Source organism: Poecilia latipinna, unplaced genomic scaffold (assembly GCF_001443285.1).
Source record: "Poecilia latipinna isolate Pla-1442-1.1 unplaced genomic scaffold, P_latipinna-1.0 Scaffold2640, whole genome shotgun sequence".
Taxonomy (NCBI): domain Eukaryota; kingdom Metazoa; phylum Chordata; class Actinopteri; order Cyprinodontiformes; family Poeciliidae; genus Poecilia; species Poecilia latipinna.
This window is the reverse complement of record NW_015115256.1, coordinates 120,393-132,207: the sequence shown is the minus strand read 5'-3', so window position 1 is coordinate 132,207 and position 11,815 is coordinate 120,393. Positions and strand designations below refer to the sequence as shown.

Genomic DNA, 11,815 nt, shown 5'->3' with positions numbered 1-11,815 from the left:
CCTGATACTGGTCCAGATACTGGTTCCAGTCCTGATACTGGTCCAGTCCTGATACTGGTCCAGTCCTGATACTGGTCCAGTCCCAGTTCTGATACTGGTCCCTCCTCAGAGTCGGTGCGGCCAGCAGCTCCGGATCGCCCGGGTTCTGCTCAACAGCCCAGAGATCGTCAGCATCGGCCTGGTGTGGGACTCGGAGAACTCGGACCTGGCCGAGGACGTCATCCACTCTCTGGGAACCTGCCTGCGACTCGGAGATGTGAGGAGCCGACCCGGAGGTAAACCAGAGCGCGGTGGGCAGTCGGACTGACTCGATTCTGGTTCTGCAGCTGTTCTACAGGGTGACTGAGGAGAAGGCCCGGCGGGCCGAGCTCTACCTGGTGGGCGTGGTCTGCTACTACGGCAAGCACTACTCCACCTTCTTCTTCCAGACCAAGATCAGGAGGTGGATGTACTTCGATGACGCTCATGTGAAGGAGGTGAGACCCGAAACCAGCCGGCCCGGTTCTGATGGAGCCCGATTTATGACCTTAAACCTGGTGGAGGGTCCCACCAGGTGAGGTCCCAGCCCTTGGTGAATCAGCCTTTACACTGACGCAGTACATATAATTATAATATTCAAAATGTCTCACTGCTCAATACTATAAAATATTAAAAACCAAAAACATTCGGCGTTCTCCTCCCAGCTGCTGATGGAGCTCCGCTTCACGCCGTTCGTGATTTATAAATCAGATTTAAACGGATCCACGACTAGTTGAACGTGTTGATCTAAATAAGTTGCAATTTTCCTATTACTTAAAAAATTGCTGTTTTTGATATGCCAAAACTCATAATTACTTCAAAAATGTACATCTTTTGTTATATTTGTCGCCCATGGAGGTCGCCATTTTTTCATTGATGACGTCATCAGGTCCGTTCTGTACTGGAGTCTACAGAGTAAACACAGGAAGGCTAACTTTGCCCCAGTAGTTGTTTATCATATTGGGTTTGACTGGTGTCATTTTAGATAATGCCACATATGCCACTATCAGCTATGATAAAAAAATAAAAATAAAAATTGAGACAGAATCTGGATAATTTCCCACATGAAAGAAAGGAGAGCGCAGTGCGAGAGCCGGAGAGGAACACAACAAAGGACCTAATCTGGACCCTGGACATTTCTCCNCANCGCTTTGAGCCATTTATACCAGCAGAACCAATGAAGCTAACAGGTGGTCTTTGCCTTAACGAGCTAAAAATAAATGCCTGCTGCCGTTGAGACAGGTAGAGCTGGACGCTCTTTGAGATGCTAACAAGAGCTATACTGCCTGCGGTACTGACACCACCGACACCGGACCTCCATGGGTCCGGTGTCGGTGGTGTGTCCATTACTACTGGAAATGCTAACGGAAATGCTAATGGAGCCATTACTACTAGAAATGCTAATGGAGCCATTGCTGCTGGGAATGCTAACAGAAATGCTAACGGAGCCATTACTGCTAGGAATGCTAATGGAAATGCTAACGGAGCCATTACTGCTCCGTTAGGTTATAATAATACCAGAATGATCTGAGATAATAGAATAATGTCATAACTTGAGAAGAAAATTGTATTAAACCAATAGTAAAGTTATAAAAATACCAAAGATAAAGTCATAAATATGAGCATGTTGTCAGAGAATAAAGTCATATTTTACAGTGTAACTGATAATTAATCTGTGGAAATAATCAAATTATGATGAAGGATGAAGGATCTGCTCCTCTTCCTCACTTCAGCTCACAGTTACATCCATCCATCCATCTCTCTCTCTCTCTCTCCTCCTGCTCTAGTTTTTCATTCTTTCTTTGTGAAACAGGAAATCCCTCCATTGTTTGTTGGTGCAGCTGGTTGGATCGGAGGTCAGAGGTCAGATCAGTGAACACTTTTCACCCACGCTGCAGACCAGCTCCCGTCTCTTTCTGCCTGTTAAACAAACCATTACTCTCTTTGCTCTGGTCTGGTCCAGTCCGCTCTGGTCCGGTCCGAGCGCTGCTTTGGAAAACGGAGGACGGGTGGAAACGATAGAGAGAGAAAAGAAAAGCTAAAGGAGGAAGAGGAAGTTTTTCTTCCTTCAGAGAGACGGTGAGACGCTGCTGGCAGGATTCAGGTCATGTTCTCACGTTTACAGCAGAATCAGATGTTAAAACCAGCTGGGTTTATTTCCAAATACTTTGGCTCTCGTTTTTAGAGGAACGTCAGAGAAACTGGTTGAAGCTCAGTTCGATTTTTCTTTAGTTTATGGAAAGTTTTCAGTTAGACATGAATCCATCTGAGTATATTCAGAAAACCTGAATCAATACTGAAACTAACTGATGTTTGAGTGAACGACTAAAACTACTAAGTATTATTATTGTTATTGTGAATAGTTTGTTTCATGGGGTTACGGTTACTTTGGACAAGAAAATGGAGGTTAATGATGATGGATGGATGGTTGATGGATGATGAGTGGATGGATGTTGGATGGATGAATGATAGATGGTTGATGGTTGTTGGATGGATGTTGGATGGATGGTTGTTGGATGGATGGATGATGGATAGCTATTCAACCTTCGTTTCCATAGAAACCGATTCTTGTTGAATAAATTTGAGGCTCAATGTGAAATCAGTGTGAAAATCTTCTCTCTGATTTTCATGCTGACTCTGAAACATCCCATAATAGTTTCATGTTTCTGTGTTTATATGAATCAGAAGCAGAAACATTCGTTCCCATGGCAACCAGAGCAGAGCTCAGGTCTCCTCTGGTTCTCCGGTGGTCAGTTCTGGGGTTAGCCCTCAGAACTGGATCCAGTCCAGAACCGGACCTCCAGCGTTCAGAGGTTTCAGTGAACGGCTCCAACACGGCCCTGCTGTTCCCCCTCCCTCCCTGTTTCTGCTGTTCCCTCAGATCGGGCCCCGGTGGAAGGACGTGGTGTCGCGCTGCATTAAAGGCCGCTATCAGCCGCTGCTGCTGCTGTACGCCGACCCGCGTGGGACGCCGGTGACCCTGCAGGACCTGCCACCACGCCTCGACCTGCAGCGCCTCCACAAGGCCGGCTACGACAGCGAGGACTCGGGTAACCAGGAGCCACTCGGCCTGTAGGGCTGCCGGCTATCCTGCAGCCGGCAGCCCTGTAGCAGCTAGCTGCTGTAGGGCTACCGGTAGCTCTCTGTGTGTTTAACTCATAAATGACCCATCGCTGCCCCCTGCAGGCCGCGAGCCGTCCATCTCCAGCGACACTCGAACCGACTCGTCCACAGAGAGCTACTGTGGCCGCCAGTCCTCCCAGTCCTATCATGAGGCCGTGGCGAGTCGCTGCTCATCCGACTCCCAGGGAACGCTCGTCTGCATGGAGCGACCCGACAGAACGCTGCACGCCTCCCTCTGCAGCCTGGACGCCATAGGTACCAGACTGTCCTCTGTTGTCCTCACTCACTGCTTCACTGCTTCACTCATTCATTCATTCACCGTGTTGCATGATGGGTAAACCATCCCATAATGCCTCTCATTGTAAGGCCGTGTGGCAGATGAGCAGCCTCTGAGGAAAGGAGGCGGGGCCACAGACAGGAGGCGGAGCTCCAACAGGTCTCGGCGAATCAAACCAGAACCCGATCCGCCATCAGCAGGTTACCACAGCGATGGTAGGCGGGGCTTAGATTAACGAGGAAACGCTAAAATAAATTATAATCTAATGAACAGGAAGGTAGACTCACCTGAACTCAAAGATCAGAATAAAGAGTTTATTACATCAGTTAGTTTATAAAACAAAACAAGCAGGTGATGAAGATGATGAGGTTTGATTTAATCTGATTAATCTGGTTCAAACTGGTTTAATCTGGTTCAAGTCAAATTAAACCAGTCTGATTAAACCAGATTAAACCGGTTTAATCTGATTAAACCGGTTTAATCTGGTTTAATCAGATTAAACCGGTTTGATCAGACTGGTTTAATCTGATTAAACCAGATTAAACCGGTTTAATCTGATTAAACCGGTTTAATCTGGTTTAATCAGATTAAACCGGTTTAATCAGACTGGTTTAATCTGATTAAACCGGTTTAATCTGGTCCGTTCTTCATGTCCTCATTCTCTCGCCTTTGGCTCCTCATCGCTGCTGTCCTCTGTCCTCCTCCGTCTCTCCTCTCGTCCTCTACATGTTTTTCTCCTCCGTCCTCCAGGAGAAACCTTAAAGGAGAAGCAGGCTCCTCGGCACCTCCCCAAACCTTCATCCTGCTCCTCATCCTCAGCCAGTCGCCTCAGAGACTTTAAGGAGACGATGACCAACATGATCCGCCCGCTGTCCTCCTCGTCCTCCTCCTCTCTGCCGGCCGCCGTCCTCTCCTCCGAGCTCCTCTCCTCCTCCTGCTCCAGCCAGCACCTCCCTGCTGCAGACACAGCTCTGTGCTCCTCCTCCGCTCCAGTCCAGGACTGGGAGGCTGACAGCACCAGCAGCGAGTCCAAGGCCAGCTCCTCAGGAGGAGCAGGGAGGTGCCGGCCGGCGTGGAGGCCGCGGAGGGAGACGCTCAACATCGACACCATCTTCATGCGCGAGCGGCGGAGGCAGGCAGGATACAGCCCGCTGGGAGGAGGAGCCTGTGAGCCCGATGGGGCCCACAGCACCTCGTCAGGCCAGGAGGAGGCGCCGTCCATCAGAGCGGCGTTCTCCCAGACTCTCCCCAGCTCCTTCAGAGGGCCGCAGCTCCCTGCGCCTCCTGCTGCTCCCAGGCTGATCCAGAGGATGGAGAGCGGCTACGAGAGCAGCGAGAGGAACAGCGGCAGCCCCGTCAGCCTGGACCTCAGCCTGGGAGACAGGTGAGACTGTTGGGGCCAAACCTAGAGGTGAAAGGTCACAGAATCACCAGAGGGAGCTGGTTCTGAGCAGTAGGAGCCCCAAACAACATTCATGAATTTCAGGTCTCTGATCTCAGGATAGAGTCTGGGGTCAAAGAGCAACAGGAGACGGTTCCCCTAAATCTGACACCAGTTAAGACTTGACCTTTGACTTATGGCTGTTGGAAAGAATCCCATCCCATAATATGATCCGCTGTGTCTGCAGGGAGAGTGGTGTGAAGAAGCCTTCCTCCTCCTCCTCATCCTCAGGACCCTCATGGAGGAACATCAGGTCAAAGAGCAGCGGCGCTCTGCTGCAGGACCTCGCCTCCTCCAGCAGGGGGAGCCTCGGTACGAAGGCTGCCGTCTGTAGGCCCTGATCCAGAGTCTGTCTGTAACCTGCTGTTCCTGCTGCTGCAGCGCCCCCCGCAGGCCGCAGCGAGCTGGACGAGCTGCAGGAGGAGGTGCTGAGGAGAGCCAGGGAGGAGGAGCAGCAGCGGCGGCAGGAGAAGGAGAGGGAGGAGGCGCTGGGCTTCAACCCCAGACCCAGCAAGTACCTGGACCTGGACCAGCTGCAGATCCAAGGTAACTCAGGTTCTGGTGGTTAAACCAGGAGTTCAGACCAGGATGGTGATCCCTGCTGAGTCTCCTGTTGTTCTGGTTCTGGTTCTGTTGGACTCCAGCACCTGCTTGACCCACTGAGCATGAGAGACGATGGATGGATAAACCCTGAACTTTGTGTCTAGTTGTTAAAGTCTCCAGATGTCCTGTGGTTCTTTGAAGACAGAGCAGTCCATGTTCATCTGGAGTCTAACTGATGACGGTTCCCCAGCAGAGAGCTGCCGGACCGGAGCAGATCCTCCAGAACCTGAAATGGGTCTGGGCTGGTTACCATGTGCAACCAGACTCTGGTCTGATGTAGAGAATCAGAAACCAACCGAGACAATCTGGACTTTGTGTCATGGAGCTTTGCTCTGCCTGAATGAGGGATGAGCCTCATCATGCTGACAGCTTCAAAGGTCCGCAGGAGGTTCTGATGGGTCCAAAATGGACCAAGACAGTACACCACACACCATCACCTGGATCCCTGATGCCTCTCCAGATGGTTTCATGTTTTCTGTTCCTGACTGTGGTATCTGCTGCTGTAGCTCAGCTGCTTCAAGGTTCCACATGTAATTTGGGGGAATAGTTAAATCATTTTGATCAGGGTGTGATTTTTATCAGAAGGAGAAACAGACCGGGTCACTTAGACCCGAACAGCCAGGAAAAAAGTCCAAACTTGCCACATGTATGAAGATTCCCTGGATATTCATTCCAGTCGTGTTTTAAATACTCCAGATGTGGTAAAAGTCCAGAGTAGTGAGCTGAAAGACTTACAGAGAGAAAACTGGACCAGCCAAAGCATTAACACACACCACTGTCAGAAATCTCAGTAAAGGCACCGTAACCATTAGCAGGTTGTAGATATTCATGGTTGAATTTGTGCTGATGGATTCATAAACCTCCGGTCGGTTCTGATGGTCCCAGTTTCTGTATCCACTGATCAAATCCCAACACGGTCGGCCCGACGGGTCAGAGGAATGAAACCGGAACCGGAGCAGGACGATCACCAGGAGCCAGAGTTGATCGATTCATTGATAATATCAATAACATTTATTAGAAACAATAGTTTTACATTCAGACGTTCTTCAGTTCTTGATTTGAACCAGAGGTTGTTACTGTGTGTGTGTGTGTGTGTGTGTGTGTGTGTTCCTATGCTGTGTGTGTGTGTGTGTTCCTATGCTGTGTGTGTGTGTGTGTGTGTGGTCAGCAGATGGAGCAGGAGGAATGTTCTCCACTGATCTGCTGAACAAACTCAAACTGAAACACAAAGGAAGTGATGAACAAACAGCTGCCATTGTTACTGACTCTGTGTGTGTGTGTGTGTGTGTCTTGCAGGTAAAGGCGAGAGCTTTGACAGGTGTGTGATGGAGGCGGAGCTCCTGCTGGACCAATCTCTGCGCTTGGAGCAGGCGGGTGACGTTGCGGCGGCGCTCTCTGCGGTCAATGAAGCCGTCTGTAAGCCCCGCCCCTTTGTGTGGCTCCGCCCCTTCATAACACATCTCATTCCTGCAAATGATAGTTAGACTTCCTGACATGTTTGTGTTCATGATCTGAAGTTAAACTGAGTCAGTCATGGCGGGGAACCAGAACCGGGTTCTCCGGTCTCTCAGGGGAACCTTAGCTCCTGTTTCCAGTCATTCGGGTCGATCGGCTGGTTCTGGGTTCTGATCCGGTCCAAACTACCTGAAACCTGCAGCAGAAGTCTGAATAATGAGAGTAGATCAATCCTGGATCCTGAAACAGAACCAGAACCTTCGGCCCAGATTCACTGGTTTGGGTTTCCATTCCTTCTGTTTGATTTCCTCGTGTCTGACCCACAGCGCCACCATGAGGCCGCATCGCCTCCTGATGTTTCACTTCCTGTTTCCTTTAAACATTTCTACATGACCTCATCACATCGTGTTATTATTTATGCATCTTTTCTTTCCCATTTATTCCTTTTCCTTTATTTTCTGTTTCCATGGTTACGTTTTCCTGCACCGCTGCAGCCAAGCTGCGGCCGGCGGCGGCTGAGGGCGGAGCCGGTAGCCACAGCCGGCTGCAGCGCTGCATGAGGAGATGCCGCAGCCTGCAGCAGCGCATGCTGCAGCTGCAGCTGCAGCAGTCAGAGGCAGTAAGACAGGAAGCAGAGCAGCAGGAGGAGCAGCAGACGCTGGAACAGCCCAGGTACCACCTGCTCTGCTCAGCCAATCACAGCTAAGCTGGCTCAGCCTGTTGGGGCTCAGTGCTGCCCCCTACTGTCAGTTCAGAGGATGAGCTGCAGGATCAGAGTGGAGCTGCTGGATCTTTTTTCCATTTCTGTGAAATTAGTTTTAAATCACAGTCTAAGCCCCGCCCCCTCAGAGCAGCAGGTGGCCTTCCTCTGGGTGACCTCAGTCTCCTCTCCCTCCTCTGCAGATCAAAGCCTCTCCCGCTCCCAGTACTTCTGACAGACAAGCAGGGCGACCAATCAGCTGCCCGACAGGACCACCAGGCTCCTCCCCCTTTCACCTGCCTTGTTAAGCCCCTCCCTCCTGCATCAGGTTTGCCCTCTGACCCCACCTCCAGCAGGAGCCCCTGCTCTGGCTTTGGGAAACCCCTCGGTAGCGCCAGGTCTCTCCCTGCTCTCGCTGTGGAAACCTACCTGGATGACGTGGCTCCGCCCCCTCCACCAGAAGAGGCGTGGCCTGACCCGTCACAAGCCCCGCCCCCACACCGGCCATGTTCCCAAACTCCATCACCTGCTGGAGGTAACGGGTGTCATGAGATGATGGAGGATTCGGGTTTCTCCAGAAACAAACAGGCCACGCCCAGAAGCCTAGCCCCGCCCTCTTCCTCCTGCCCAACCAGGAAGTGGTCTTGTTTAACTCCGGAACAGCTGGATGATTCTCCATCTATCAGCTCCACCTTTTACTCTCCCTCAGGCTCCGCCCCCACTGTGGGCCGGCCAATCAAGAGCTGCTCCCCACCAGCCAATCAGCTTCTCAGAGCTGCCCTGCCTGTGCAACGCTGGGCTGAAAACATCAACAGATACTACAACTCCCAGCATGCAGCAGAGGGGGAGGAGTTATCTGAGCTGGAGACGCTGTACCAGGCCAGCCTGCAGGCTCCCAGCATGCCACGGGGCAGCCGTGGAGTCAGCCCGCAGCCAGGGGGCAGCAGAGCAGGTAGGAGCACAGACAGGCAGGAACTCCTCCGATGTGAACATGAGTATGAACACTTTCTGTCTCTGTTCCAGCGGTGAGGAGAACGCCGTCTGGATCCAGACGCTCCAAAACGCCGACGGCTGAAATCAAGAGAAACGCCTACAGGAGACCGGCCTCACCTGGAGAGCAGGTAGAACCCACAGGAAGCTGCTGCGCTAACACCAGAACCAAGAGACAGCTGAGCTATGATCAATGAACTGATCAGTAACCAGAGTTTTAGGTTTTTACAGACATCTGGTACTGTTCTGATCGACATGAGAACATTCTGTCTTTCCTGAACATCTGTTAACTTCCTGCTACAGTCGGTTTTTATCTGAGACGATTTCCACTTTATCAGGAATCGATTTCTGGTAGAAACATCTTTTATCTTTGATGTGAGTCTGGAAGTAAAATCCTAAAAACTGAAGAATGAAACCAGATTCAGCCTGAAGCTGAAATCAGAACTTTCAGTTGGAGTCGAATTAAATTCATCCAGAAGTTCTTCCTCATTGATTCACAGCTGAACTCTGTGTCCTCTACAGCCCCCTGCAGGCGAAGACGAGAACTACAGCGCAGAGAACCTGCGACGCCTCGCTCGAATTCTGAGCGGAACCGTCATCGGGTCGAGACCACAGAACCTCCAGCAGAACCTCCAACGCAGCTGTGTAAGTCACACACAGGTTCATGCTGCCACCTGGTGGTGACATGTCGTCACTGCAGCCTCCTTCATTTCCTGTTCCTCTGGTGATTCAGACATGAATGAGTTAAAGACCAGATAAAACCAGGAGGCTAATTCAGTTCTCTGGTTAAGAGTTAAAACTCAGACTGACTTTCATCCAAGAGTCCAGCAGGTTCAGTCTGAGGTCAAAGTTCAGCAGGTTCAGTCTGAGGTCAAAGTTCAGCAGGTTTAACATCAGGTTTAGTTTCAGATTCAGATCCTCTCCTCCGTTCGGCCTCAGGCTGCTGGTTAAACACTCATGTTTGGTTTAGTTTTGCCCTGAGCGCGGTCTGCCAGGCAGACCAGCCCGGTCCGCCGGCCCGGTCTGCTGGCCCGGTCCGTCCTGAACTCGGCCTTCAGGAGTCCTGAGGTTTTCCTCATGCTGAACATCGGCGCCTGCAGGCAGACTCTGATCTGCTGAAGCTACGGTGGCTCAGAGGAGACACGTCCTGACAGGAAGTCAGATCAGAACATTTCAGGGTTCGTTCAGTTCATCTTCATCGTGTTAACCGTTTCTCCTCTTCCCTCCATCTTCATCCCCCTCCTCGTCTTCCTCATCACATCTGAAGGACCCCTCTGTGTCCAGGCCCCTTCTCAGACACTCAGACCTTCACTGCTCCTCTTCCTCCCTCCTCCTCCACCCCAGCACCTCCTCCCTGCACCTCCCCTCCTCCTCCTTCACAGCAGATCGCTCCTCCTTCCACCGACTCCACAGCCCTCCGGCTCCACAGCGCCCCCACACGCAGACGCCACACCCCCCCCCCTCCTGGGGACGCTCAGGTAACCCCTTAACCTCCACATTCACCTGCTCCTCCTGACTTCCTGTTGGGTGAAACTCAAACTCTGATCTGGAGTTCAGTAGGAACTGGTTCTTCTGCTGCTGTTCACATCCTTTATGTAGTTCACTGAATCAGTTCACTAACCAGTTCTTTATGTTCAGTAGGAACTGGTTCATGTTCAGGATGTTTAATTTAGTTTTACCAATCAGTCGTCATCATGGCTGACTTCCTGCGGCTCTGATTGGCTGAGGAGTATTGCATCACTTCCTGTTGCTGTAATACTCTGTTCTTTGATCTAATTTCTAAATAATAAACTTTACTGATTAATTTTAACATAAACAAGTTAAAACATATTTTCTGTTCCTACATTTTACTTTTTAGGAACTGCTGAGCCTCGCTAGGCTAGTTAGCTTAACACTAGCTTTGTTAGCTTAGCATCAGCAGCTCCATAGGAAGCATCGATCCAGAACCACCGACCCGTTTGAGTTTCTCCTGCTCAGAAACAACCTGCTGATGATTCTGATTGGTTCTGATTGATTCATCTCATCTCATTGGTCGGTTAACTGGACTTTAACCTGATCAACTGGACTAAATAAACCAGTTTTAACCAGAACCGGAACCAGAACCAGGCAGGTCTTCTCCAGGTGAACCTGCTGACTCTGCTCTTCCTCCTCCTCATCCTCAGGTTCTCCTTGGCACCAGGTTCTGGTTCTGTCTGACAGCGGTCCGACTCCCTCAGCTCTCCACAGCGTCGCCATGGGTTACGCCACTCTTCCTCGCCACGCCCCGCCTCCCCCCTCCTCCTCTTCCTCCCTCCCCAGGCCCAGACCCGGTTCTGCTGGTCCACAGCGTCTCCTCGCTGACCCGGTCGACCCCCACCACCATCATCAGGCGTCACTTCCTGTCGGAGGAGCCGGCGCTGCTCCACGGCGCCCCCGTGTGTCAGGAGACGTTCCTGCTCAGCCTCTGCGCCTGGACGTTCCCCCGGAGACGGACTGGCGGCGCCATGTGGACCCGCGGGCCGCCCGGTACCATCAGCGCCCCCAGTGGATGGACGGGCTCTGCCGACAGCTTCCTGCCGACCCGGATCGTCCTTCCTGCCGACCCGGCCGGCTTCTGTGGCCCGGTGCCGTTCAGGCAGCAAACAGTGAGGGAGACGTCAGCAGGTTCATGGAGGTCAGAGGTCACGACCAGAACCAGAACCTGAGAGGAGACAGAAGAACCTGAGCAGATCCAGATCCTCCCTGAAGAACCAGAACAGAGCTGGATCAGAACCAAAGCCAGCAGAACTCGGTCCAGATGTGGACCCGGGTCTCCTCCAGAACCTCCTCCAGAACCTCCTCTGTGCTACTGGACCCGTGTGGCTCCAGCTGAGCAGCAGAAGAAGAAAAGACTTCCTGTGTTCAGCTGAACAGAACCTGGATGTGGTTCTGCTCCAGTGTAGATGTTCTGCAGGTTCTGGTTCTGTCGGACTGCAGAGCTCATCGGGTTTCCTCTGGGATCTTCATCCTGATGTTTCCCGTCTCCTCGGCGTTCTGATTGGTTCTGCTCTTCCTGCAGATCTCCTTGGTGACTCCATCCGGCTCTGATGTCACTTCCACTGGTCAACATCCAGTTTTCTCCTGTTTTCCGATGTTATCCAGTCATTTTTAGATGATGAAGGAACTGCTGACTCCACCCGGCTGGCGCTCCAGGTGGGCAGAAACAAACCAACACCAAGTCGTCTGTGAG

The 11,815-nt window shown here is 51.6% G+C and overlaps 1 protein-coding gene across 1 annotated transcript; it reads left to right on the top strand.

Annotated features, from left to right (window-relative positions):
* Nucleotides 1-52: 52 nt before the first annotated feature.
* On the top strand, nt 53-11,427 carry LOC106938600 (inactive ubiquitin carboxyl-terminal hydrolase 54-like; the record flags this gene model as incomplete). The annotated part of the gene is made up of 15 exons (XM_015020699.1): nt 53-256; nt 327-476; nt 2,900-3,068; nt 3,205-3,396; nt 3,508-3,633; nt 4,169-4,802; nt 5,047-5,171; nt 5,241-5,405; nt 6,759-6,878; nt 7,412-7,589; nt 7,821-8,569; nt 8,641-8,738; nt 9,130-9,252; nt 9,875-10,085; nt 10,770-11,427. Coding segments are annotated over 15 exons (3,786 nt in total), but the record flags the coding sequence as incomplete, so codon positions are not given.
* Between the last annotated feature and the right edge of the window lie 388 nt (nt 11,428-11,815).